Source organism: Numida meleagris, chromosome Z (assembly GCF_002078875.1).
Source record: "Numida meleagris isolate 19003 breed g44 Domestic line chromosome Z, NumMel1.0, whole genome shotgun sequence".
Classification (NCBI taxonomy): Eukaryota; Metazoa; Chordata; class Aves; order Galliformes; family Numididae; genus Numida; species Numida meleagris.
The window spans coordinates 60,275,347-60,302,020 of record NC_034438.1 but is presented as its reverse complement, the minus strand read 5'-3'; the positions used below and the strand labels follow the sequence as shown (position 1 = coordinate 60,302,020).

General features: G+C 41.3%; 2 protein-coding genes across 4 annotated transcripts in view; both read right to left on the bottom strand.

Moving 5' to 3' along the window:
- The window catches only part of TMEM161B (transmembrane protein 161B), a 49,533-nt gene extending 28,177 nt beyond the window's left edge, over positions 1–21,356 (bottom strand). Inside the window, exons 1-5 of the mRNA XM_021380144.1 lie at positions 21,202–21,356; positions 13,965–14,068; positions 10,132–10,212; positions 6,372–6,469; positions 4,781–4,937 (exon numbers count right to left, since the gene is read on the bottom strand). Coding sequence (XP_021235819.1) covers positions 4,781–4,937; positions 6,372–6,469; positions 10,132–10,212; positions 13,965–14,068; positions 21,202–21,204 — 443 coding nt within the window. The 5' untranslated portion in view covers positions 21,205–21,356. The remainder of the gene's footprint in view (positions 1–4,780; positions 4,938–6,371; positions 6,470–10,131; positions 10,213–13,964; positions 14,069–21,201) is intronic.
- On the bottom strand, positions 21,687–25,722 carry LOC110389539. Of its 3 annotated transcripts, none has more exons than XM_021380145.1 (3): positions 25,242–25,722; positions 23,210–24,799; positions 21,687–23,032 (listed from the first exon to the last, which is right to left on the bottom strand). In XM_021380145.1, the coding sequence occupies exon 3, from the start codon at positions 22,950–22,952 to the stop codon at positions 21,909–21,911; it is 1,044 nt and encodes a 347-aa protein (XP_021235820.1). In that variant the 5' UTR covers positions 22,953–23,032; positions 23,210–24,799; positions 25,242–25,722; the 3' UTR covers positions 21,687–21,908. The 3 variants fall into 3 exon arrangements, with proteins under 3 accessions (XP_021235820.1, XP_021235821.1, XP_021235822.1); XM_021380146.1 differs by having other exon boundaries at positions 21,687–23,531; positions 24,121–24,799; XM_021380147.1 differs by having other exon boundaries at positions 24,121–24,799.

The following is a 26,674-nucleotide window of genomic DNA, read 5'->3' as shown; positions in this document are numbered from 1 at the left end:
TCAACCCCCCTGCTGCAGGCAGGAACATCTTCCTCTAGACCAGGTTGCTCAAAGCCCCATCCAGCCCGACCTTGAATGCTTCCAGGGAGGGGAGGGGACATCATCTCCTAACACAACCATAAAATAGAGAAAAACATCACCAAAAGACAAATTTCTTCTAGAATTACATAGGTTGCTTTAAAGTAATGTCTTCTATTTATTTCCATGGAAATTACAACAGTATCAAGACAATCTGTATGAAGAAGTGATAGAGGACTGCTCTATCAAAAAGGACTTCCAGATACTGGTGGATGGCAAGCTGGACATAAACTAGCACTGTGCCCTCACAGCCCATAAAAACAACGTATCCTAGGTTGCTTAAAAAAAAAAGTGTGGCCAGCAGGCCAAGGGAGGTGATCCTGCCCTTCTACTCAGCACTAGTGAGACCTCACCTGGAGTACTACACCCAGATGTGGAGTCCTCAGTACAGGAGAGACGTGGAGCTGTTGGAGTGCATCCAGAGGAGGGCAACAAAAATGATCCAAGGGATGGAACACCTCTCCTGTGAGGACAGAATGAGTGAGCTTGGGCTTTTCTGTCTGGGGAAGAGAAAGCTCTGAAGAGATCTGAGAGCGGCCTTTCAATATCTAAAGGGGAAGTTATAAGAAGTAAGGGTACAGAACCTTTAGGAGGGTTTGCTGTAATAGGACATGGGGAAATGGATTCAAAATAAAAGAGGGGAGATTTAGATTGGATATAAGAAAATTTTTTTTATGATAATAATAGTAAAAGCGCTGGAATTGTCAGAGAGACGGTGGATGGCCTATCCCAGAAGACATTTGAGGTCAGTCTGGACTGGGCTCTTAGCAACTTGATCTAGCTGTAGATAGCCTCATTCATTGCAGGGGAGATGGACTAGATGACCTTTAAAAGTCTCTTCCAATTCAAATGATTCTAGGATCCTATGAAAAGAGCACAATAGCACTACATGATAGAGCACATTCTCAGCTACAAAACACTATTTTTCAACAAAGTCATCACCACTAGTTATGTATTTTCGCCAGCATGCTGTGCTCATAACAATCTGCACCAGAGGAAGTGACCACTGTCACTGTCACCACTGCTGAAATGCACCATCCAGCCCTCACTGTGCTCACATTCACTGTTTTGTCTCCATAAGCATTCAGAAAGCATCAATTAACGTCAGTGGGTGCAGTTTGTTCTGCAGGAAGTAATTCACTGACACACCTTTACTTCATAAGCACTTCCAGGTCAGACATCATTTGTCACACAGCAACAACGTTTAAAGGGATACTGTTAGGAATGTTCAGCCTCTACCATCATACCACCACCATCTGCCTCTGACATCATGGACCAACACAATGGGAGGCATTACATTCAGAGCAGCCCACGTAATTAATGACATCCTTTTGCACCCATGTTCTCAACTGAAAGCAGTCAGCCAAATTTTTCCAACACTTAAATCATGATGAATCATTTCAGGCCCAGACATACTGAGTTACTAAATAGTTTTATAGATTTTAAAAGAGTTTCAGCAGCACTGAGGCCTGATATCACAACATAAGAACATAGAAGTTTTCTTCTTTTCACTCAGGTAGGTTCCAGTGATCACAGAGATTGTTTCATCAATACCATAGTGTATCACTCTCTGCACTAACTCCCTTCAACCAAACAGCTGTAATGCTAAGAATAAGTTACACTAATATGTTTATGTAAATGTTAGCTCTAATATAACAATTTTAGAAAGTGCTACTCAGTACTGCAGACTGTGACTGTATCACCACTAACCTCAGACTGGGCAATGGTCACAACACTTCATCCCATCAGTCCAGGAACCATACAATCAAATAAAGTCAAGCGCTGTTCAATAGTAGGGAGCAGTGACTTCATCATGATTTCTACAAAATCATCTATCCTGCAGAGAAGCCTCCCTTAAAAGTGAAGTCTGTTTAATACTTTATGAAAATAACAAACAAGCAAACAAAAAAACAAAAACCCAGTAAATACAAGTTGTACAAAGTGGCACAAGACTAGTCCTAACGAGTACATTTCCTTTGTACAATTAATGAATGATCTACTACCAGATTACAAATTACACATTCCATTGTATTACCTCTAAAACTATCCAAAAGATAGAATTTTTTCTGAACAAATCAAAACCCTTAGAATTTAGGCTCTGCTTTTTGACAACACATTCAGGACAAAAGGGCATTCCTGCATATAAGTTTCTTGTTTCCCACAATTTGTTTCTGAAGGTTTGGTCCTACATACAAGGCCATTCTCCTCCTGGCTTTTCAAGATTCGCTTGTTTTCAGATGTATCCTGTGAATCTTAAATTTTACTATATTTTCACTTTTTCTAACTCCTACAAGCTATTAGAAATCCTTAACAATTATCTCCAAAGTATATTATTACAAAGAACTCATAAGAATATTGGTTCTTTAGCTAATACATAGCCAGGTGTAAACATACTAAAACAGGAAGTTAACTATTAAGTTTACTAAATAAAATTTAGCTTCTAGCTTACGATTGTTTGCATTTAATACTATCCTATCTGATCTTACAATTCAAAAAGTCAAAGTACTTTTTACATATCATGCCAATATGCACCAAACTTAGTATAAAACAAGTACAAAAGGTTCTCTCGCACTGAAAAATTATTTGCTTCCACCAATGGACAAGAATCACCTGTCCATCTCCACAGCAGAACTTACATTTAAAATGTGACATATAATTATGGGATTTGATAATGTATTTGAAGACGTTTAGGGTGTGAAATGTGCTTCATGCCAGTGTTTTGAGAAACCACAAATTAATTGCTCTTTGTCTTATAAATTCTAACACACAAAAATTTCCTCTGCCATTCTTCCATTTCTGTCATGTAGGAAGGCTGGTGAGAAAATATAGCTAGTGTACTTCTAACATACAGGGAACACTCACTCTGTTATAACCTCCTTCAGGTCCAAATGGGAAATTAGACCTCAAATGCTTGAGGCAGAACAGGACAAAAGTGAAAATGGTGGTTTAGGTTCGATTTATTTAAAAATGGGAGGTCAGAAAAAAGTAATCAGAAAAAGACCTTAATAATTCATTGTATGTTCATACTATTGAGACAGAAAGCTTGCGCTGCCATGTAACTTAATACTTTTAAATTTCTACAATTGGTTTTGTTCTGAATTGATGACTAAATGAAAGCAGTGATTAGGACTGCCTTGAAACACCACCCCAAGAATGAAACATTGCAGTCTTCTTTCCTTTAAAATCTATGCTAATATATAATTACAACTTCATACCACTGAAAGTTAAAACCACAGTAATATTATTTAAGTTGGCTATGCCCAAGGTCTAAAAGAGGAAGCAAATAGAGCATTGCCACCAATAAACTTAACAGCGTATGAAGCTTTGGTTTTTTTCCCAAAAATTCATTAACCTCATTCTCTTTCTCATTATGGGAGTCAAAAGTGTTCATTTTCATCAGTTATTTCCCAAGCAGTGGCTGTTTCTCTCTGCCAAGATTCTGGACCTTGCCTAACCAAATAATTAAAAAAAAAAAAAAAAGCGTGTCTAATTACATAGCTATAACATCATTAAAAGGTATACAAGAGCCAGACACTGATTTTCCTGTCACTGTGCAGCAGATCAGAAAACAACCTTTTGGTCTGTGGATCTGACAAATACAAGTCAATGGAAAAAAATCCTGGTCTGGAAACAAGTTACTGCCAGCCATTTCTTTCCATAATTTAATCAGCTCCATCACCTAACAGCTTCATACTCATGACCAGGAAAATTATGCATTTCACTTACACTTCAGGCTAGTCAGAAAAGGAATTTGTCCTTACTGTAAAAGCACAGAGGAGTAAATTTTGAATATGTAAGTGTTATATCTAACTTAGCACTTGATCTGTTTGTCAGTTGTTGAGGCAGCAAAGGAGTTGCACAGACTTATTTTCCAACTCTTTTCTCCATAACCTGCACTCCATAAGGACCTTATTCTATTCTTTCGCTTCATCATCTCTCCTATCTTTAAAAGGAAACTTTCTTCTTCAAAGTCTATGGCTGATCTGCGGAAATTAATAGTTAATTATGGTGAAACCATCCACTGTCTTCTCTACCAAACACAAACAGAACAGCTTCTCCTTTTTATTATTCAGTACTACTTGTTTCCTAAAATACTGTTTCTTTCATTTCCAGAAGGGAATGTTGCTTTTCACAGAATACTGAAAACACGGTACCATTTCAGCTCCTACAACTGCCTACACATTTTATTCTGCACTGAATCTAAAAAAAAAAAAATATGAAGTTTTGAATTCTAAAGTTATAAATTAGTGCATGCAACTTTGCAACAAATGATGATTTACATTATTGTATTACTTAGTTCATTACTGTATTAGAAAGTATGAGGCTCAACATAACAAAAAAAGTAGGCAGTAAATTGCACACGTCTTCAAAAATTACAAACAATCTGTATGGACATCAATGTTTGAGTGCCAGGCTGGGCAAAAATTAGTTCAGAACAGCTACACACTAGATTAATTCTATGTTCACATAGCTGTATTTTTTCTATAAATGGTTTGGTAAGAACGTTTATAAGCTATTTATATCAGCATGTACGAAGAAGCATGTTACAAGACATACATTAGATGAAAATGATGCTAACTTATACAGTTCTTTTTCCAAATGGTAAATATTTATGTATTCTGTAAAACAACAATAGAGAGCTTCCTATGAATTGCAGAATGATGGAACTGGTAGAATGATGTAAGAAAGCAGAAAAGGATACACTGCAAAAGCCAAGACAAGTAGACACCACACTACGCTGATATTCATTTCTTGTGAGGGCTTCATAATGCTGTAATACGCTTCAGTCACCACATACACAACTGTAGCTGCAACAGTGAAATCCACCAACCACTGATATTCAGGAAAGTAATGCAATGCTGAAAAATACAAGTTTGCAAACGTTATAGCTGTGATATTTTTAAGGCAATTATTGTCATATACAGAATACAATGACACTTAAAAATTGTTTTCAAGTAACTGATCTAGATATAACCAGATTATTGAAGTTAAGAGCATCAACAACAAAAATGCCACATTTTTTTTCTATTCAGCAACCTCTCCTTTTAACTTGAACTTCTCTCTTCACTTCTGTGAAGATTCTGGATTGGTTCTAAGCAATTTTATAAGGCTACAAGATTTTATTTATCATCTCAGCTTTTACACATTAACCTCATTAATTCAAAGATCAAAACTAGTTTACATCTCAATATATGACTCTTCCCTTTAGTTACAATTCTAGGTAAGCGTTCAAGATTAAAAGGTTCCTGGCTATCACTTAATATATATATATTTTTATATATTTTTATATAAATATATATATTCCCTTAAAAAAAATTCTAAGCCATTCACAGTTTGCTCAACATTGTTAACATCTTCTACACAGTAATAAATCATTGACTCCACCCTAAAAATTCTCGTAACCATGCTCACAGGCTGGATATTTACAAAGAGGGAGCTCCCACAGCTGCTGGGAAGTGTGAAGAATAATTCATGATAATGAAGCCCAGCCTGTCCCTCCCAAACACCTTACCTAGATCAAGAGGGTTAAAAAGCCACAAAACACTATGCAGCATTTGTCTGCTGACTATGAGATACCTCATAACAAACACAGGATACTGGTTAAATACAGGTATTTTCAAGTCCTATACTTACTTTGAAATAATAATTTTGTTAGATTTAACATGCTTGTATACATAGCTCTTTAAAAACAGTTAAATCCTAAGTTGCATTCATATCCATAAACACTCAGGAAGACACGTATACACGTAAGTATACTTACTCTTATGTATACAGCACATGCATATAAAAATGTAAATAAGGAAATATATAGCATACATGCATAGAAAAGTCTTAAGGGTACATATGTAAAGGAAATCAATTATGATTAAGGAATCAAAAAGTTATGATTTTAAAAAATGAGCAACTTTCAAAACATTTAACATTGCTTATTTCCACGCTGTCATTTTTGGTATCTAAGCATTTTAAGTCAGTTTCATCTGTGCAGGTCTACGTTTCAACGCAGTACATTCCCTATTTCAGGCCAGCAGAAAGCGTATGCTTCAACATCTGTCAGTTGTCATTTTCTTGTACAAAGCTACGATCTCTGTTTCAGATACACCACGATGTGATCCTTTCCATGTTGTTTTATAATGCTTTATATGCCTGCTGCAACAATTTTTGCAATCTCATCTAATGCTCTATATATCAGTTGTCAGTAAAAAAGATATTCCAGCATTTATTGCAAATAAACACTATAAAGAAAATACGAGGATATATTTGATATACTACATCATCAGCATCCTTATTCTTACCGATAGTGTCCCTTTCAGTCACAGACTTTGTTTCCAGATGCAGATCGATATCTTTTGGAATGGTTAAAGGTTTGTTTTCAATGTGACCATTATATTTTCTATAACAAAAAGCACATACTTAGATAAATAAAATAAACATAGGTTCCACAAAATCAACTTTTTCTTTGTACATATAAGAGCATTTCAAATTAAAGAAGAGTGCGGACTACTTTTCCCTTACATGCAAACACTTTTACCTAGCTAGCTAAAAGCAATAATTCAGCTATAAAGAGCTGAAAAACAACAAGACATGTCAGTAATTACTGGGTTTATCTTGTAAGGTTCTAATATAGTATGATGGTTACACACATTGGTCTAAGTAGCTTCTATATGCTATATCCTAGGCACACATTAAGACAGGAGCTGGTGGGCACTGTTTACTCCCACTGTTCAGACAGACAGGAATCTGTACAGTGGTCTAATAAGTAACCCCAGTCTCAATAGTTCAGTTATATAAGTACCACTACAGAGAAGAATAAATATATCCATCCTGCAAAACAAATACGTTGAAGAAACTTGAAGCTAAAGTGAGGCTTTCCAAATGAAGTCTACGCAAGGTTCCAAACCCACTCCCCCAAAAAGTCAGATTTCCCAAAATAGCATTAGGCTTTTTTGTCCCAACAGTGTTTATCAAGTTTGTTGCCTAAGCTAGACTATCCTAGATCCTTGAAAGATGTATCCTACCAGCCATCAAGAAAAGAGAACTGTAAGGCAGTTTTCTAATTTAAAAGGATGTCTGCAGAAATGGTATTGACCTATTTCAATTCATATCCAGCTTATGAAAAAAGTAAAAACAATTATCATCGTATTAATAGCAATCCTAGAGATGCAGTAGACCTTGAAAAGAAATAATCCATCATGCTCTTTTGGAGGAAACAGACAAAGCTATGCATACTCTGATGCTGAGACAGGGTTCAAAAACCAGGTTCTAAGTTTAAGCCATTCCTGCAGAGCACAACAGATACACAGAGACCTCAAGAAGAGCTGCACAGAGATTTATTTGCTCCTGTCATGTGTGTACAGGTAGAAAATTTCTTATATGAAGGTAAAGAGTAATGCAAACAAAGGCAAACAAAGGCGGATCCTCACATTGCTAAACCCCTCTTGGCTTCCAGTGTTAAGCAACTTGGGGATAATCTAAGCCAGGTATTACATCTTCTGAAATTCTTTTTTTTCCTGACATTAATTTATTCAATCTCTTTCTGAAACACTCTGAAATTTGTTGACTTGTACAGTGTCTTGGGGCAACTAGTTTCACAGTGTGCATCCCCCATTAAAAAGTCCTGATACCTACCCTACTAACTTCATTCAGCATCTCCTTGTACAACAAGGTACTAACTTTACTCCTCCCTATCCACGCCCTGTGCCCACTGCATACATACCTGCATCCTTGCATGGAAACCTTACCTATAGCCATCAACATTCCCCCTTTCTAGTTCCACTGAATTATCTTCAAATACAGTATAAGCAAAAATGTAATATATAATATGAAGCTTCATTATTCTTCTCAAATTGGTAGTTACAACTAACAGTTTTGAAAATTGTTGTGTTTTTTTTTTTCCACAGGAAAGAGATAAAGACCAGAAAGGCTATTTAGAGCAACAAGAATATTTTTTTCTGAAGCTTTAAAACTATATTAACACCATCATCTTCAAAACAAGTCATATTACAAACTTAAAACCCGTAGAGAGCTACAATAAAACAGTATACTTTGCCAGATTTCAGAACAGCACCTCTGAAATTAGAAAAGTAGAGGTGGATTTTCCAGAGAAAGAAGAGCTATTGGGACATAAGCATTAAAAGAAATTCATTCAATTATGAAAATGTTTTTAAAGAGTAAGGTCCTCATGGTTAATATGTGAGCTGAGAATACGATCAGAAGCAGTCAATGAATACTATTTTTTCATGTGCTACTAGCTCTTACTATCACCCAAAGCACAAGAATCTTAATGGACAAATTGAAAAATGCGGACAAAAATCTGAAGCACCACTCAAAAGCATGTTCAGGACTAAATGAGAACTTGTCAATAACACCTTACTAGAAACAACTGTCTACAACTATTATAACCATATTTTCTTGGTTACATATTAAAGTAGTATGATAAGTATATCAATCAGATAATAATTGAATGACATGAACAAAATTTGACCTCACAGACACAAAAACACTGCATCACATTTGAAGCATTAAATGCAGTATTTTAATAGTTGAAAAGTGATTTAATGTATATGTGTGCCTTGTGATACAATTTCCTACTACTTTTCACAGTAAATTTTCCAAAGATCACAAAGTTAAAGCCTACATATCATTACAGATTAACGTGCCATGTTTCTACTCAGCAGTGAGCATGCAATTGCTCTGGTGAAAGTGAAAAAGCATGCTTTGGAAAGCAGAAGATTGTCAACACTAAGAAAAGACATTAGAAAAGTAAAATTATTCTGTAGTGTGATTTTTGTATAAGACTCCTATTCATGGACTTAAACATTTAGTTATGCAATTCAAGTTATTTTACATATAGATATCACTGATTAGATGAACAGTTACAAACTGTTATGCTATTCACAATTGTTTTCCTTCAACTTGTTAAAAGAAGAACATTGTTGGATAATTAATATCCAAATTTAAGAGTATTGTGACAAACATGTAAAATGAAAGATGTTAAGGGAACAACTTAGCTCTTTACTCCAAACACAGCAAATAAGTTTCTGGAGTAGCTTAAAAACTTTGAAAAAATAAATGCATGAAGAATAGACTATATGTGAACTTTGTGGATTAATACAGGAGTTAGGAATTGTATGACAGCATTTCATATCGGAGTAAAAACAAAAAAGGACTAAAGGAAAAAAGAAAGCCAGAGTGTATTTTGCTGTCTATTTTAAACACAGCCAATTCGGATTTTTTAATTATTTTTTTTTTTAATCACCACAGTAAGCTCCACCACCTCATCATCAGTCTTGGCTCTTGGTGCACTTGTACTTTTGCTAAGTCTGTTGGAGACTTTCATGACTGAATGTGAGAATCTTGTTCCCAGCTGAAGTTGATGGACAGCTATCCCATCACTTCCTGTTGTCTTTCTGCTAGGTTAAACAAGCCAAGCTGTTCCAGACTCCGCTTGTAAGACAGGCTGTTTCCTGGATGATCTAGTAGCCGTTCTGTTCACCTATTCAAGTCTGAATTTATTTTTCTTGAACATGAGTGAACAGAACTTTTCACAGTAATGAGAATAAAGTTCTACACCAGTGCTTTGTGCAAGAGGATTAATACTTCCACTGCAAATAATTCACCTCATAAATTCTAGGGGCACATTTACCTTTTTCACAGCTGTCTAAGAGAGTAACAGTTCAGAATAACAATCCTGTGTTCAACAAGTACACTCAGATCTTGCCTAAAAATGAGGAGCTTCAATCCTACAGATTTGCTTTCCTCACACTCCATGAAACAAGTAGATGGATTAAAAAATCCCTGCAACCAAATTAGCAACTTCACAAACCACATTTAAGGACTGGGAATCATTCACTCATGCACAATTTGGGAATGATCAATTCTCTAGTAAAACAAAAGAACACAGTTCAGTATCGAGCTGTGACGACACAAGCATTACAGTCATGTGCAGCAAGCAGTTTTAGAGTCACAGAAAAAGATAGAAGTTGGCCAAAGTTGTTATACAGATCGTACCAAAAGAAGAAAAGGAGGAGAAAGAACCTTAAAACAAGCACTTACCTATCTTTTTTGCTCTTCCCTCTTTGTTTCCCTGCAAGAATCCGTAGTTCTTCTTCAGTAGGATGCTGATACCATCGTAAACTAAGGGAAAAAAAATTGCAAGTAAAACAAAGTCAGCACTAGCAATGTAAAATGATTTAGAAAAACCTTAACTATATATCAGCACATCTATATGTATATTAAAATAGCAGTCATTTGCAACACCTGAACAAAATACCCTGTTTGGACTGAACAACAACAGCTAATCTTCAGTTCTCTTCAGCACAAGTTACTTACTAGATACCAATAGAAAGTTTTACTGCTATCCCTTAACAACAAGCCCTTCACTTCTCAAAACAAGGAATTATTACCTGTTTTTTCTCTTAAACAGACAAGATCATAACATCTGTATTCCTGCTCTAAGCCACATCACCCCAGTGATATCTTCAACTCTTATTAGGAAAAAGACAGCAACTTATAAAAGCACAGATATGTAAACATTAAAATATGTAACTGCTGTCTAGAAAAATAGTTGCATATTTTCCTATCTCAGTTATGGATTTCACATGAGAGTTATTTAAAAAACAAAAATCACCAATTTACATGTATACTGTACAATTTTCCACTTTCACACATCAATGCACCACCCATTTGCTCATTTATTTAAAGGGCAAGTGGTGGCAAGGAAGTTCTGAAGTGAGAAAAAAGACAGTTCAGTCTCAGTAATTTTATTCAGATTTCTAAGCAAGAACTTTAGTAGCTCAAGCGTGGTCTTTTCTACACAGCAAAAGTGAGCTGCCCATCATATTTTGGATAGCTGCTTTCTTCTGCTAAAATGTTAAGGAAGAGAAGTAAACTATAAACAGAAACATACTTGGAAGATTTATCTGTATTAATGTACAAGTTTTTTTCTGGAGAAGCTCATTAATTTATGATAAAGTTTAATACAAGGTAATAATCAAGAGAGAGCAATGGTATCCATAATTATCATTATTACTCAAGTTAGGAAAATCTCATTAAGTAGGACCACCCAAATCTACATCGGTGAATCTGAGATGCTGCAGAGAAAATTTTGTTTCTGTTTAGTATGCTAACACAAATCAAGAACGCTTATGCCACAACTTGACCTTAATTACACTACAAAAATCTGTAGCAAGTGATTCAAAATTACAAGTAACAGTATACAAAATGTTTTTTTTTTAGTTAATAAAGCTTACAGGTCTTCAATTTAAAATCTGAAAAGCTAAAAAAAAATGTGAACACATTTTCATTAAGTTAGAGGTTGAAAAAAAAAAAGCTTAAGTTTGCATTTGCTTTAGCATGTTTAAAACTGAGATTCCAGAACTGATTACTCTGTAGTGTTGATAGATCCTAGTCTGAAGACCTGCACAAACATGCCCCAGTTAATGTGAATGATTGCCTTTAATGACTGCAGAACAGAACATCAGTTTTCTCCTGAAGTGGCTTGGAAATTGGACAAAAGAGGCTGAGCAACTTAAGAGCAATATTTTGGTAGAGACAGACTTACTAGTTAAAAATGCAAAGGCCTAGGTAGGTACTTGGGCTGCCAATTCATTGACTTCAGTAAAGATCAATGTTCATATTCTGTTCAAGTCCTGAAAAGGTTTGTACTCCTTTTCAAATATAAGTAAATTGTGTTTCAGCAGTTAAAGATACCTGTCCACTCTAGAAATGAAAATAACAGCTTACATTTGTCTATTCTAACAACTATTTTAAATTTTGAAATGTCTGTATTTCCTTTTAATGGACTTTGTACACATATGGGCATCCTGAAACCAGCTGGTCACTTAAAGGTTCTGTGTTTTCTCATAATGTATTTTTCTTAACTCCCCTTTAGCAAGGACTATCTCTTGAAGATATTTCAGATTACTTCTTTAAAAAAGCCTCCCAATTCTTCTGAAGAAAAACATTTATGCCAAATAACTAAAACTCACTTTGGTGATCACAGTCTAGTTGAAAATAATATATTGACAGGAAAGGACAAAGAGGTGGTAACTTTTCCGAGGAAAGCCAGACTTATGTGTGTGTATAAAACACTCTCCACTACCCTGCTTACAGAGGTCCATCTAAGAAAATACTTTGCAAATGGACAACGCTTAGGAAAATAGGTTTACATATGCTTGACAGATAAACTATAAAAAAAAGTTTTCTTTCTGACATTAAAATTCAGGTTCTTGTTTCATTAAAGCTCCTGACTCGATTTCATTTCTGAAACACAGAAGTCTTCAGAGCTCTTTACAAAATTCTGGTATTCAGGATGTTATTCATAATGGCTGAAATTACAACACACACAAATAGTTACCTTATAAATAGAATGCTGAAAAGCAACAATGAGATTTTCAAGGTTACTAACATGAAAGGCAATGAGACACCCACTGACCTCAGTGGGAGCAGAATTCCAAAGTGCTAGTGCAGATATCCTGCTCTATGTACTTATCAGTCTGTACACGTGCAAAGATTAAAAAGAAGAAAGGGTGACCAAAAATATATTTGAACAGCAAACCTTTCACTGGCACAACATTTGCCTTACAATATGAATGTAGAAACTGAAAATGCCATAAGAATGAAGGACATAGGCATAATACTAATCAATTCTTAAAAAAAAAATAATTGAATTCTGAAATGAACATTAAAACAAAAGTTTTAAATACAATGTAAAAAGTAGAAGATATCATTTATATCATTATAATTGATACAACACTATGACAGTAACACACTATAAACAATGAAGATATGAAGCTTCATATTCATTAAAAATTTTCAGGAGCTCACTTACAATATAATATTCCTTTTAGATTAAAAAAGAGATTGTCAATACCCTGCAAGTGTGGTCAACAATGAAACTTCTCAAAATAATTAAGAGTATGATTCCTGCTTCTATCATCTGCCTATTGATTAACTCTGTTTTCTATTCCCTCAGCACTGTCACTTTGATACTTAAAAACACGTTTACTTAAATGTGCTTTAAATGTCACATTGGTGACATTTTTCATTGGCAATCATTTGAGAAACGAAAAGGGAAAAACTAAAAAGAAAAGGTAATTCCAAGATATTGAGGGGAAAAAAAGCAGTGGAAAATTATACAAGACCAGTTAAGACTACTGTGGAATATATTATAATTCAAGGAAAGTCCTTCAGAAATCAAGGAGCAGAGATTTAGTGTTCTCCAAATTGTAACAATTTCAGAGGACAGCATACTAACTCCTTCATTCAAAGTGTTTTTCTTCCCAGAAGAAAAAACAAAGTATCTGTTTCTTTTAATATTTAAGATACTGATTCATATTCAAAACAGCTACTGTTTTTAGTTATTATGGATAGTGCCACACAGGGAATGCTCCCCTTGCAACGCATTATGTCTGTTTGATCTATTGTTATGAAGAAGTACTATACTGAAATTTATAGTAATCCTATGAAGTTTTAAAAAACACAATTTTAATAAATACCTAAGCACTCTATGCAAGGTTAATCAGTACAACTGTCATGAATACTGAGGTACTGCAGAGAAAGAAGTCCTTCAGTTCTCAGCACTATTTACCTTAGCTTTTCAATATTAAATTACATAGCTTGTACCTTTAGTAAGGTAAGAGCTGGAAAACAGCTACCTTTATGACTGATACAATTAACAGCAACAAGTCTATTCTCTTACAGCAGCACTGCCTTTATACCTTGAACCTGCAAGTCAGGTGTCACCATGCTGTGTAAAGTTCAAGAATAGCAAGCAGATTAATTACCTTCCAAGAATAACTAAATTAGTAATGTCCTACTGTTTTTGCTGTGATGCATAATTGCTTTACCACATTCACACACCATGTATCAACAGTTTCTTGTCTTACCTGCCACTACAGAGAAGCCAACGAGCAAGAGAATAGTGAGGTATGATCTTCTGTATGACACTAGCCATTACCATGGTAACCACCAACTGTACACCTATCACACCCTGTAGAGGAATAAGTTAACAAGTCAATATCTGCTTTTAAAATGTGCTGAAGTACCTTTTGTTTGTTCTCACATTTTAAAAACACCTTCATGTAACAGGAATAATATTTTTTGATTTTTTAATCTAGAAGGTAAAAACCCCATGCTGTGTCAGTGTTCAGGAAATCCCCTGGAACCTGCAATAACCAACGACAGCCTTTGTTGAAAGAAAAGGCATCACAAGGCCAGCAACATTAGCTGTCCTGCCACCTCCCAACAGAGTGCCTTAGCTCAACAGATTTGGATGCCACATGTTGATATGACACTCCACAGGATGCTCCACTGTACAACCACATCACTGATCACAATCTTGCTGTTTGTGGTCTCTTCTGTTCCAACATGATTTAACACCTGACACCCTACAAATCCACCGGAGTTAACAACTTACGACATCCACCTCTTGAAATTTCAGCCTCCTATTAATACAGACCATTAGCTCCTTATTGCACTAATGGCCTAGATGGTGAAGGGAAGGTGCACAACAATCAGTGTAACTTAAATACTGTATTGAATTCTTACCTTTTCTCCCTACAACAACTTTTTTGTTGTTTAAATACATCAGAAATTGTGCTGTCAATTCTGCTTTTACAAAAAAATACAGTCCAATCAAATGTAATAGGTGATGTCCAGTACCATCCTTAATGAAACACAATTGAAAAAGATCAAGAAAGCATAAACTACTGTTTTCCATTTGTAATCACTTAAAATGAATGTTACCAAACATCTCATAATGAGGTTTCAATTATCACTTAGAAGAACTTGTTACTTCTTTATAACTTGAAATAACATGTTTGCGTTTTCTTCAGCTGTTCAGACTTGGAACTTATAAACATGAGGGAGAACAATTTTTTACACTCTCTGATAGCACATGGACAAGGGGGAATGATTTTAAACTAAAAGAGGGGAGATTTAGGTTAGATATCAGGAGAATTTTTTTTTCTTCAGAGGGCAGTGAGCCCCTGGCCCAGCTGCCCAGAGAAGCTGTGGGTGCCCCATTCCTGGAGGCGCTCAGGGTCAGGTTGGGTGGAGCCCTGGGCAGCCTGAGCTGGGGGATGGCAGTGCTGCCCACTGCAAGGGACTGGAACTGGGTGGACTTTAAGGTCCCTTCCAACCCAAGCCATTCTGTGATCAAAGTTTCTCCAGTACTCTTGCACAACCACTTCTGCCTTCTTGAAATTTCAACTGCTTCCTTAAACTGCTGCCATCAATTCTTTCACATACCACAGAAGAACTCACTTTTGCTAAAGCTTCCTTTCAGCATGAGCAGGAATCACTGCAGTGATTTTTTTTTGCAACGAGCCAATAATAGCACAAATTGTGATATGTCCATTAATAACACACTATGTGAAAAGCATAACATTTTGCTAACACTTACCTGTACATATTTATGCACTACTTATTTATATATATATTAATGCACTCTGGAAAAAAATATACACCATCCCAAGCTATCTTACAGAATTGTTTTTCCCCACAGAAAACCACAAAACAGAGGGATTGTTCCAATTCAGGTTCTGTCTAAATCAAATCTCCCACATGCTTTTAAGTCTTCCCATTACCACTAATATTAGTTTAGCCACTCATTTCAAGAATACAAATGCAGATTAGGTACTGGTTCCAACTAATATCTTCTGCTTTACCTGACATACTCTAAATTAGTGGACATGGTTCAGAATTAAAAAATCTAACCCTACTTAATAGAATATGATTTGTTTAAAGGGAAAGACATTAAAGGACAAAGCTCTTTTACAAGACAAAATCTTCTGCAAGAAACAATGAGCACAAACTGGAACACAGGATGTTCTATCCAAAGACTGGGAAGCTGCTTTTGTGCTGTGCAAGTGACAGACTAAACAAACATTAGAGACAGAAGTCAGTACCTTACAGATCAGAGAGACACTTCTGTCAATCTGTGTATAGCTGAAAATCCCTCAGCGTCAAGGTAAGAAAAGACTGTGAAAGACAGTTAAATCAGTTTCTGCGCAAAACAGAGGCTGGCTAGCAACCCTATGGTCAATGCTGAGAGCAAGAAAGAACAACCAGACAGTGACTACAATGCCTAATAAGTTGCAGACTTGTGTTTCCATTACAGAGGAAGATCTTTAGTCAGAGGTCTTCCAATACCTTGATCGCTCTGCCAAGTTCCATGACCTTGAAGTACTTATGGCATTACTGCTTCTGTTTGTGCTACACAAAACATATTTTATAAGAAAACTTCGAATAAAACATAGTAAAAAATTCCTAAGTAGTCTCCAACAGAAGTGTTCGCGGTTACATTAAAGGATAAGACAGCCACACTCTTAAAATCTTTAAAAATGACAGGCCCAAAAGGCAGTATGTTAAGTTTCAACAAAGTACAACCTAGAATTTGGCCTTCACAGTCTATACCTCTAGCGCAATGTAATTAGAGACACTGCTGCCGACAATCAGGAGAACAAAAAGTATGAATAATTACGATAAAGCTTCAATACTCTTATCTACAAATGATGTGTGCTTATAACACAAACACTGCTACCTCATAATATTAACAGAAAATAAGAACATTGTTAAAAGTACTTTTTCCTAGAGTGTATTTTTATATTTACAGAACATGCAAAGCAAGAATAACCAAGGTTAATAGCTTTATAAAAGATATGACTTCAGTCTCCACATTTTGACCTTGCCCAAGGTTATTTCCCCACTCTGACTGTACCATGTCAGATTTTTTCCCTTGCTCTATCGCATACATACATGCTACTAATACTCAATACCTAGGTTTACTCAGGGCTTCAAAACTACTTTGTCTAAAACAACCGCCAGCTCCACCATTGCAGGATGAGGGCCACAGTTTGAAGCCAGCAGTTGCATGCACTGGGATTACTTGGAATAGCACACCAACCAAACAACTACATGCCTGAGAGATCAGATAGGAGAACACAGCTTCACGTCCAGAAACACAGCACCAGCTACTTGCTTTCTGAAGTGACAATTCTTGTAAAAACAAGAGTTTTACACAGGTGCACGGGAGTATTCTGCACGCACTAATGTTCATCAACCCCTCTCAAAAGTAGCACACAAGATGTGAAAAAGCTTTTACACTAGTAGGAATCAGCAAGATCTCTAGGAAGATAAAGTAAATAACTCCTATTGCACCAAATTCCAAAACTGCAGTAGTATTTGACAAGTCTAGCAGTTAAATAGATACAGTATTTGAAATGTCATTTAACCAATGACATGTTATACCTCTTATTATTAGATCAGACTTTCCCACAGGCTGCATTTCTCCATGTGCATTTATGTGCACACTCAAGCTGAAACTTCCAGAAGTACAGTAGTGCTCTGCTGAAACGCCAATTCAATTCAAGGTTGTTTGTTAAGTAGTATAAAATATTGTACCAGGTGGACATAGAAAGTGATTTCTCCATACAAAGCCTTAAAATGCATGCCTCCTGTGAAAAAAGACTTTTCACAAAATACTTAGAATTATATTTGACCACCTCAGATTACCAGCTGTGTCAAAATCTTACTATTTCTAAGTTTCAAATTCTGGAAAGATACCTACATAAAAAGACCTCTTCACAATTTGTTTTTTTTTTTTTTGCAATGACCAAGTTTCCTTATGTTTGTAACTCAGCAGAAAAAGAACAAACGATGCATCATGTGGCATGAAGAATACACAAGGAATTCAAGACTACCACTAACTGCTCATGTCCATGTGCCACTTCTGCCTTGGCCAGGGCCCTTCCTCATGTTCAAAGAAGAATCATGAACTGGTGGACAGGAGTCAGTAGCAGCATGACTCCCTTTGAATTGAGGTGGGTTGGTTAAAAATCAAACTACAGTCTTGTCAGCCAACATTATTTTAGCCTCCATGAAACAAGAAAGAAGAGTACTCCCTAACCACCACGATTACAGAACTAGGGATCACTAGGAAAATCAAACTATTGTCGTAGAAGTCTCATGACTGGAACCAAACCACTTTTAAAGTCACAGAATTATCATTACTACTGAAGTAATCAATAGAGAATGTCCCTCGGGCAGAAAATCAGTACATACTCAATGTAGCACTAAATTACAAGTAAAACTAGTTCAGAGAATGGATCTACAACAATGGAGAAAAAGAAGGTACATGATCATGTTAAAAGATTTTTAAAATCTACCATACCCATACCTACCTAACTGACTCAGTAACTGTGGAAGCTCTTACCCTCCTAACCATTAACTTCTCTTATAGAAGGCTTTGCCATTGCAAGAATCATTCCAGGTACAAGAAGTGGAAAACATCTAGTGCCTCTGCAGTACAGCCTAAACACTATGGCAGTATTAATATGCCTGTGCAGAACTGTGAGCATAATGAGCATGACTGCTAGAAAGATCAGCCCTGATAGTCACACCTAAGAGTTGTACATCCAGTCAGTTGTTGCTGACATCTAACAGTTGTTGTTAGTGAGCCTACTGATGCAAAGGAAACTGTTTAGATTTAATTCTGCCACTGAGTCAGAACTGGAGAATGCAGCTTCCACACAGTCTACAGGTAGCCTACCAAAGATCGTACTTTCATGTGACTTATAATCCTTGCTTGTGATTCCATAACATTTGTCCATACAGAAAGCAACTTGCAAGGAAAAGCAGAAATGATTTCTCAAGCCTAACAGGATGCACTTAATGGATTGCACCCTAGAGTGCTGAGGGAGTTGGCAGACATCGTTGCCCAGCCACACTCCATCATCCTTCAACAGTCCTGGCAAACCAGGAATGTCCCGGTGGACTGGAGACTGGCAAATGTGACGCCTATCTTCAGAAAGGGCCAGAAAGATGATCCTGGTAGCTACACACCTATCAGTCTCACCTCGGTGCCAGGGAAGGTTATGGAACGGATAATCTCAAGAGCCATCACATATCAATTAAAGGTCAACCAGGGGATCAGGCCCAGTCAGCATGGCTTCATGAATGGTAGATCCTGCTTGACAAACTTGATATTGTTCTATGACAAGGTGACCCACTTAGTGGTTGGAGGTAAGGCTGTCGATGTGGTCTACCTGGACTTCAGTAAAGCCTTTGACACTGTCCTTTGGTTTGGATGGGCATACACTCTGCTGGGTGAAACACTGGCTGGATGGCCAGGCCCGAAGAGTTGTGGAGAACAGAGTTAAATCCAGTTGGCAGCCAGTCACGAGTCATGTCCCCCAGGGCTCAGAACTGGGGCCACTCCTATTTAACACCTTTATCAATGATCTTGATGAGGGGACTGAGTGCACCCTCAGTAAATCCACAGACGATACCAAGTTGAGAGGAAGTTTTGATCTGCCAGAGCGTAGTAAGGCACTACAGAGGGACCTGGATAGACTGGATTGATGAGCCAACATAAACTGCACAAGTTTCAAGAGGGTCAAGTGTTAGGTCCTGCACTTTGGCCACAACAACCCTAGGCAACGCTACAGGCTTGGGGAGGAGTGGCTGGAATGCTGCCTAACGGAAAGGGACCTTGGTGTGCTGATGGACAGTCAGCTGAACATGAGCCAGCAGTGTGCCCAGGTGGCCAAGAAGGCCAATGGCATCCTGGCTTGGATCAGGAATGATGTCGTGAGCAGGACTAGGGAAGTCATCCTGCCCCTGTACTCAGCATTGGTGAGGCCCAACCTTAAGTACTGTGTTCAGTTTTGGGCACCTCAATACAGAAAGGACACTGAGGTGCTGGAGCAGGTCCAAAGAAGGGCAACAATGCTTGTGAAGGGCTTGGAGAATACGCCCTATGAGGAGCAACTAAAGGAACTGAGGCTGTTTAGTCTGGGGAAGAGGAGGCTGAGGGGAGAACTCATTGCTCTCTGCAAATACCTGAAAGGTGATTGCAGCAAGAGCGGGGCTGCTCTCTTCTCACTGGTGACAGGACAAGGGGAAATGGCCTCAAGTTGCACCAGGGGAGGTTTAGGTTGGATATCAGGAAAAACTTCTTTCCAGAAAGGGTTGTTAAGCAGTGGAACAGGCTCCCCAGGGAGGTGGTTGAGTCACCATCCCTGAATGTGTTTAAAAACCGTTTGGATGTGGTGCTCAGGGACATGATTTAGCAGTGGTTGTTAGGGTAGTATGGTTAGGTTGAGGTTAGACTTGATGATCTTGAAGGTCTTCATAGCAATTCTATGATTCCGTGATCCCAACAGTACTTAAATAAGGGCCTACACTGAAAGGAAAAGTTGTATCTGCTTACAACTTTCCAAACTAGCTCCAAATTGAGTGGTGAGATAATGGAATCCTACAAATTACAGGAACATTTCAGGAACTTTAGAATCAATATTCTACCCTCAAATGAGAAGGAGGGAAGAGGAGGGAAAAGAAAGAGAAGGAGGAAGAGGCACAATGGGGACAAAGACAACAGTTCCTTTCAGGTTCCAAGATGTACATAATCAAGCAACAGACAATTAGAACCAGCTCATTAAATACTTCAGTGTAAGAGGAGTTAAGTATGTGATTTTTACCCCAAGCACAACTTCAAAGTGCACACACTAAGCAAGATTATAAGCACCTGGACAAATCCTGTCACCGTAGCTAAAATGACATACTGACATTTATACCAATATAGAATATGTACTAATGGGATGTATAAAGAATATTTTTATACCAAAAATTATACATCACTGTGGTGTCCAACCATACATACAATAAGTATCTTGAAAGTAGACTCACTCAATTCAGGTATTTTACATTGTAATTAAGACCGAAAAATAGGGTCCACCCCATCTTTATAGCACAGAGATGCAATCATGGAACACTCATGGCTCCGCAATTGAATCTACAGACATCCATGCTGCTTCTATTACTACCGCTACACCAGCCAGGCTTCGCTCTTTTGCTGCTGTCCGTAGAAGCTCATTTCCCGTGTATTATTCCACTCGCTATGGCTTAAGAGATGCAACCTGAAGCAGGACTTTTCCATAACCCCAGCGTTCCAGCATGCTGCCCCACACACACTGCAGCTCCGTCCAACCCCGGGAAACTGAAAATAAAGGAGCGTTAACACGGACTGAAAGGCTCAATAAAAATCTGCAGGTAAATCCCAGGTAACTGCAACACCCTCCCGCCCGCCCTCCCTCCGGCTCCGCGACCCGCAGCCCCGCTCACCATGCTGCTCCAGCCGGCGCCGCCCGCCGCTCCAGCCGCCCGCCCTGACTCCGCTCGCAGCGCATAAATCCGCCGCCCGGCCCCGCTTAGCCCGGCCCGGCCCCGCTCCGCTCCGCCGCGGCGGCCCAGCGCCCGCCAGGCCCCGCGCCGGCTGACGACCGCCGAGGTCACGCAACGGCCCCGCCGGCTCCAGGCCCCGACCGAGCTGCCCAAAGAAACGCCTGAGTGAAACTGCTTAACGGGGAGCAAAGCCCGAGCCACAGGGATGGCTCGACGCTTAGTGTTCAGCTGCTGCCGAACACAAAGCTGGAAAAGACGGGCTGACAAAACGGCCGGAACGCAAGGCCGCCCACCTAGCGAATACCGGCCCGGCAGGCACACCGAAGACACCCAACGCCGCGCAGGACACAAGCACAACCCCACCGGCACGGACAGGGACAAGCCGAGGAGTGCGCGTGTACAGCCTTCGCGCATGCGCCGTACCCGCTACCCAGCGCGAGGGGAGCCGAAAGGCAGCACAGGGGCGCACGCGCGAGGCACGGAACACAGCGGTGAATGGGGCGGGGGAGGTGCGAGGACGCCCCGCCCCGTGAACGCCGCTGCGTGAAGGCGGAGGCCCGAATAGGGAAGCGTCTGGAAGGACGGAGATTAGGAACAACACGTGCTTCTGCGTTTGCATCTTTTATTGGAAATGAGTGTAAGCCCCGCTAGAGGCGCCGGGGGGGCCGCCTCTTGCAGGGCAGAGGAGCGCGCTGGGCGCTGCCGGCCCTCCTCTTTGTGGGGCGCCGGGGCCCCCCAGCCGAGCGCTTCCTGCCCCGGCCGCGAGCGGAGGGGCCGCGGCTGCGGCCCTGCTCAGAGGGACCGGCTGCCTCGGGACCCGGCTCGCCAGCACCCCCGCCGAGGGCCCCGCTGGACGTGCCGGGGAGCTCCTCCACGTTGGGACCCGCGGAGCTGCCGGAGGCGACGGTCCCCGGCGGGGAGGTGGCGGGAGCGGACTGGGCCGCGAGGCTGCCCTCCAGCTCCTGGGCAGCGCTGGGGTCTTCGGGGCCGTCCTCCTGCTCCAGGGAGGCACTGGGGTCTTCAGGGCCGTCCTCCTGCTCCAGGGAGGCGCTGGGGTCTTCGAGGCCCAGCAGCCTCCGGGCCTCCTGGCTGCACCGGCTCTCGATGGTTCCGATGAGAGCGTCGATGAGCGGTGCGGTGGTAGGCCCCAGGGCGTGCTCTGCGCACTGCACCAGGAGGTCCCTGTCTGGCCCCACCTGGCACAGGAATGCCAGGATCATGCTCTTCAGCCAGTTGATCTTCCACCAGCCAAGCTCCTGGTTGCGGCATAACTCCTGCTGCAGCCAGGGCAGCACTGGGTCGAGGATGTCACGTCTCACCCTGAAAAGTGCTGCCCAGTCATCTGGCAGGAGGCCGCCCACTCTCTCCGGCTCCGCGGCCACCGGCTCAGGGGACGGTGGTGCAGAGGGTGGAGCAGATGCCGCAGTGCTGCTGGGGCCGGTGGCGGGGCCAAAGCCAGCGGGCACTGGCACTGCGGGCGGGGAGACGATGCACTCCACGTATTGGTTTTCTCCCCGCACAGAGACCCGGGTGGTCTTCATGGCCATCCGGCACAGTGGGCAGCTGTCTCTCAGCCTCGCCCACCGGTGGATGCAGCCGAGGCAGAACACGTGATTGCACGGAATCGCGTATGCGATGTCCCGTCGCACATCACGGCAGATGGAGCATGTCCATGCCTCTTCTGCGGCCATGGTTTCGCTGCAGCGGGCTGGGAGAACTGAGGATGACGAGTTGTTCTCCTTCACCGGAGCTGCAGCGGTGGTGTCGCGCACTGCAAGAGGAAGAGAGGTCACAGTCACTTGCTGTCCCAGGGTGCCAAAGTCCTCAGCAGTCCCTCAGCAGGAAGCCCTCCGAAGTCCATGACTGGGCCGTCTCGTGCTCCCTGCTGGCACAGGGCCAGGCTCCCCACGGCTGCCCTGAGGGACTCATGTGTCCCCGCACCACTCACCTCCGCTGCTGCGGATGTGCTCTGCGGGGGCCCGGCTGCCTGCTCTAGGCAGGGCCGGGGAAACAGGAGCGATGCTGTGGGATCGGGCACTGAGATGCTGCTAGCAGCCCCAGGCACGACCCAGCACAGTACAGCCAAAACCTTGCTCGACCTCCAAGCCTCGCAGAGCTGCTCAGCAGGGTCCAGGGACGAGCCAGACTGAGCCAAGCCCTGCTGGCACCCCAGTATGAGCAGTGAGGACTTCTGTGTCATAATCCATCACCCAGTGATGACACAGCCTATTGTGGAGTGACATCGTAGACTCATCTCGGTTGGAAAAGACCTAAGACCATAAAGCCCCAACGTTAACCTAGCACTGCCAAGGCTACCACTAAACCACGTCCCCAAGGACCACATCTACATGTCCTTCAAATTCCTTCAGGGATGGGGACTCGGCTACTTCCCTGGGGGCAGACTGTTCCAATGCTTCACAAGCCTCTTAGTAAAGAAACCTTTCCTAACACCCAACCCAAACCTCTCCCGGTGCAACTTGATGCCATCTCATCTTGTCCTGTACTTGTTTTGTGGGAGAGCAGGCCGATCCTCACCTCCGTACTACCTCCTCTGAGGCAACTGTAGAGAGCGGTAGGGTCTCCCCTGACTCCCCTTTTCCCTAGGCTAAGTAACTCCCATTCCCTCTGACACTCCTCACAAGACTTGTTCTCCAGACCCTTCCCCAGCTGGCATGGAGGTCTCCTGGGGGAGGTCTGCCCTTGCCTCGCAGTCATCTGGGCTTCCAGGCATGACACAGGCCGCTGAGCAAAAGGCAGTTTCAGGGTTTGTCTACTGAGGCTCAGGATGAGGTTCAATACCAAGTTGTGAATGTAACTCCCTGTAACCCCAGGGGACCCATGCATCCCCACGCCACTCACCTCCGCTGCTGCGGGTGTGCTCCGTAGGGCCCCAGCTGCCTGCTCTAGGCAGGGCCAGGGAAACAGAAGCGATGCTGTGGGATCAGGCACTGAGATGCTGCTAGCAGCCCCAGGCACGACCCGGCAAAGCACAGCCAAAACCTTGCTCGACGTCCAAGCCTCGCAGAGCTGCTCAGCAGGGTCCAGGAACGAGCCAGACTGAGCCAGGCTCTGCCAGCACCCCGGTATGAGCAGTGCGAGCTAAGCAGTCACAATCCGTCGCCCGGTGATGCCACAGCCTGTTGCTCAGGGACGTCACCATGGGCTGTCCGCCCCCACAGCACCCACCCATGTTTCAGATTTTACCTCCTTCTCCTGTTCGTAATTCGCTGTACCTTCCCCTTCATTCCCGTCCACCCTTTATGCTCTACATTTGACATTAGTGCACAGGCCTTTCCTCTTCTCTGATTAAAACACCTCTAATTGCCCATGTATTTCCTCTGTGTCTTCAATAGTAAACTGTAGATTTTCATTAGTGCGTTATGTAGAAATTGGGTTTTGCATTCTCCTCTTCTTGCTTCAGGAATGCCTTTTCAAACTTTCCCTTATTCCTCTTCTGTCAGCATTATCCCGGTGCTTTTTGGAAACATCTTCCATTATCAGTTTGGGAATATCTTTCTTTCTGAGTGTTGCATCCCACCTGTGGGGAGGGGAGTGTGAGCGAGATTCGGGAATTCCTTTGGGATGACTTGAGGTGTAATAACACTCACGGTCCATACATAAACATCAGCTTTAATGGGAAATTTATATAGAATCATAGAATCATAGAATTAGCTAGGTTGGAAAAGATCTACAAGATCATCCAGTCCAACCATCCACCTGCCACCAGTAAGCCCACTAAACCATGTCTCTCAACACTATATCCAAACGTTTCTTGAACACCTCCAGGGACGGTGACTCAGCCACCTCCCTGGGCAGCCCATTCCAGCGCCTGACCACTCTTTCAGAAAAGTAGTATTTCCTAACGTCCAGCCTTAATCTCCCCTGGCACAGCTTGAGGCCATTCCCCCTCGTCCTGTTACTAGTTACAAGAGAGAAGAGGCCAACCCCCAGCTCACTACAACCTCCCTTCAGGTACTTACAGAGAGCGATAAGATCACCTGTGAGCCTCCTCTTCTCCAGACTGAACAATCCCAGTTCCCTCAGCCGCTCCTCATGAGGCCTGTGCTCCAGACCCCTCACCAGCTTTGTCACCCTCCTCTGAGTGGTGTATAAACCCTCTTTTGTATGGAGGACGATGGTTGAAATATAAATATGGGGAGACCTGGCAGGTGGATTATATCACACTCTTGGAAACCTTCCATGACATGCATCATGTGCTTACAACAATGGCAACCAGGGAACGAGTGGAAACATCTCCCTTGCTACATGCCACGGACTGAAACACTCTCTTGGGCCTTGGAAAGCTCGTCTTGTGGTGACATGACACCCCAGAAGGAAATGAGTCAGACACCTGGTCCGAAGAACATGTCATTATCATAGAATCATAGAATCACAGAACCATAGATAGGCCTAGGTAGGAAGGGGACTTAAAGATCATCTAGTTCCTACTCCCCAGCTATGTACAGGATTACCACCCACCAGAACAGGCTTCTCAGGGCCCCATCCAACCTGGCCAGGCAGGCAGCCTGCTCCAGTGCCTAACTACTCTCTGAGTAAAGAATTTCTTCTTAACATCTAACCTAAATTTCCCCTTTTAGTTTAAAGCCATTCCCTCTTGTTCTGTCACTATTAGACTGCGTAAAAAGTTGCTTGCCTTCTTTCATATAAGCTCCCTTCAAGAGCTGGAAGACTACAACAAGGTCTTCCTGGCATCTTCTCTTCTCCAGACTGAATAAGCCCAAATCCTTCAACCTTTCTTCACAGGAGAGGTGCTCCAGCCCTCTGATCATTTTCTTGGCCCTCCTCTGGACCCACTCCAGCAGCTCCACATCCTTCTTGTGCAAGGGGCCCCATGCTGGGGGCACTGAGTGTGTGTGTAACATCCCCTCTCATGCACCAGGCTCTGGGAAAATTGAACAGTACAGTGGACTGTTAAAGACTACACTGAGAGCAATGGGTGCTGGAACATTCAAATGTTGGAACATACAATTAGCAAAAGCCACGTAATTTGTCAACACTGAGGGATCAGCAAATCAAGATGATCCTGCTTAGTCAAAACCTCCGTGTACTATGGAAGGAGATAATGTCCCTGTAGTGCAGTTGAAAAACATGCTGGGCAAGGCAGAAAAATGAATTCTGATGGAACCAGAACTGACATCAGCTTACAAAAATCCAGCACCATGCAGTATCCCTTCTTCCCTGATGGGCTGTTATAACAGAGGGAACCCAAAGTCATAGGCTAAATTAACTCACTGAAAGTTTAGAGGGATGGTCCACAGACTAAGGGAATTATATTTGTATATATATATCAAAAGGCATGATGTGTGATGATAATTGGGATGTATGGGAAAGTGTGAAACCCAACCATGATGTAGATAGTATAGAATAAGAGGTGAATATTGTCCTGGTTTCA

Excerpts from the sequence above, each read along its gene's own strand:
- LOC110389539 (XM_021380145.1), bottom strand. The coding sequence starts at position 22,952 with ATGGCCGCAGAAGAGGCATGGACATGCTCCATCTGCCGTGATGTGCGA.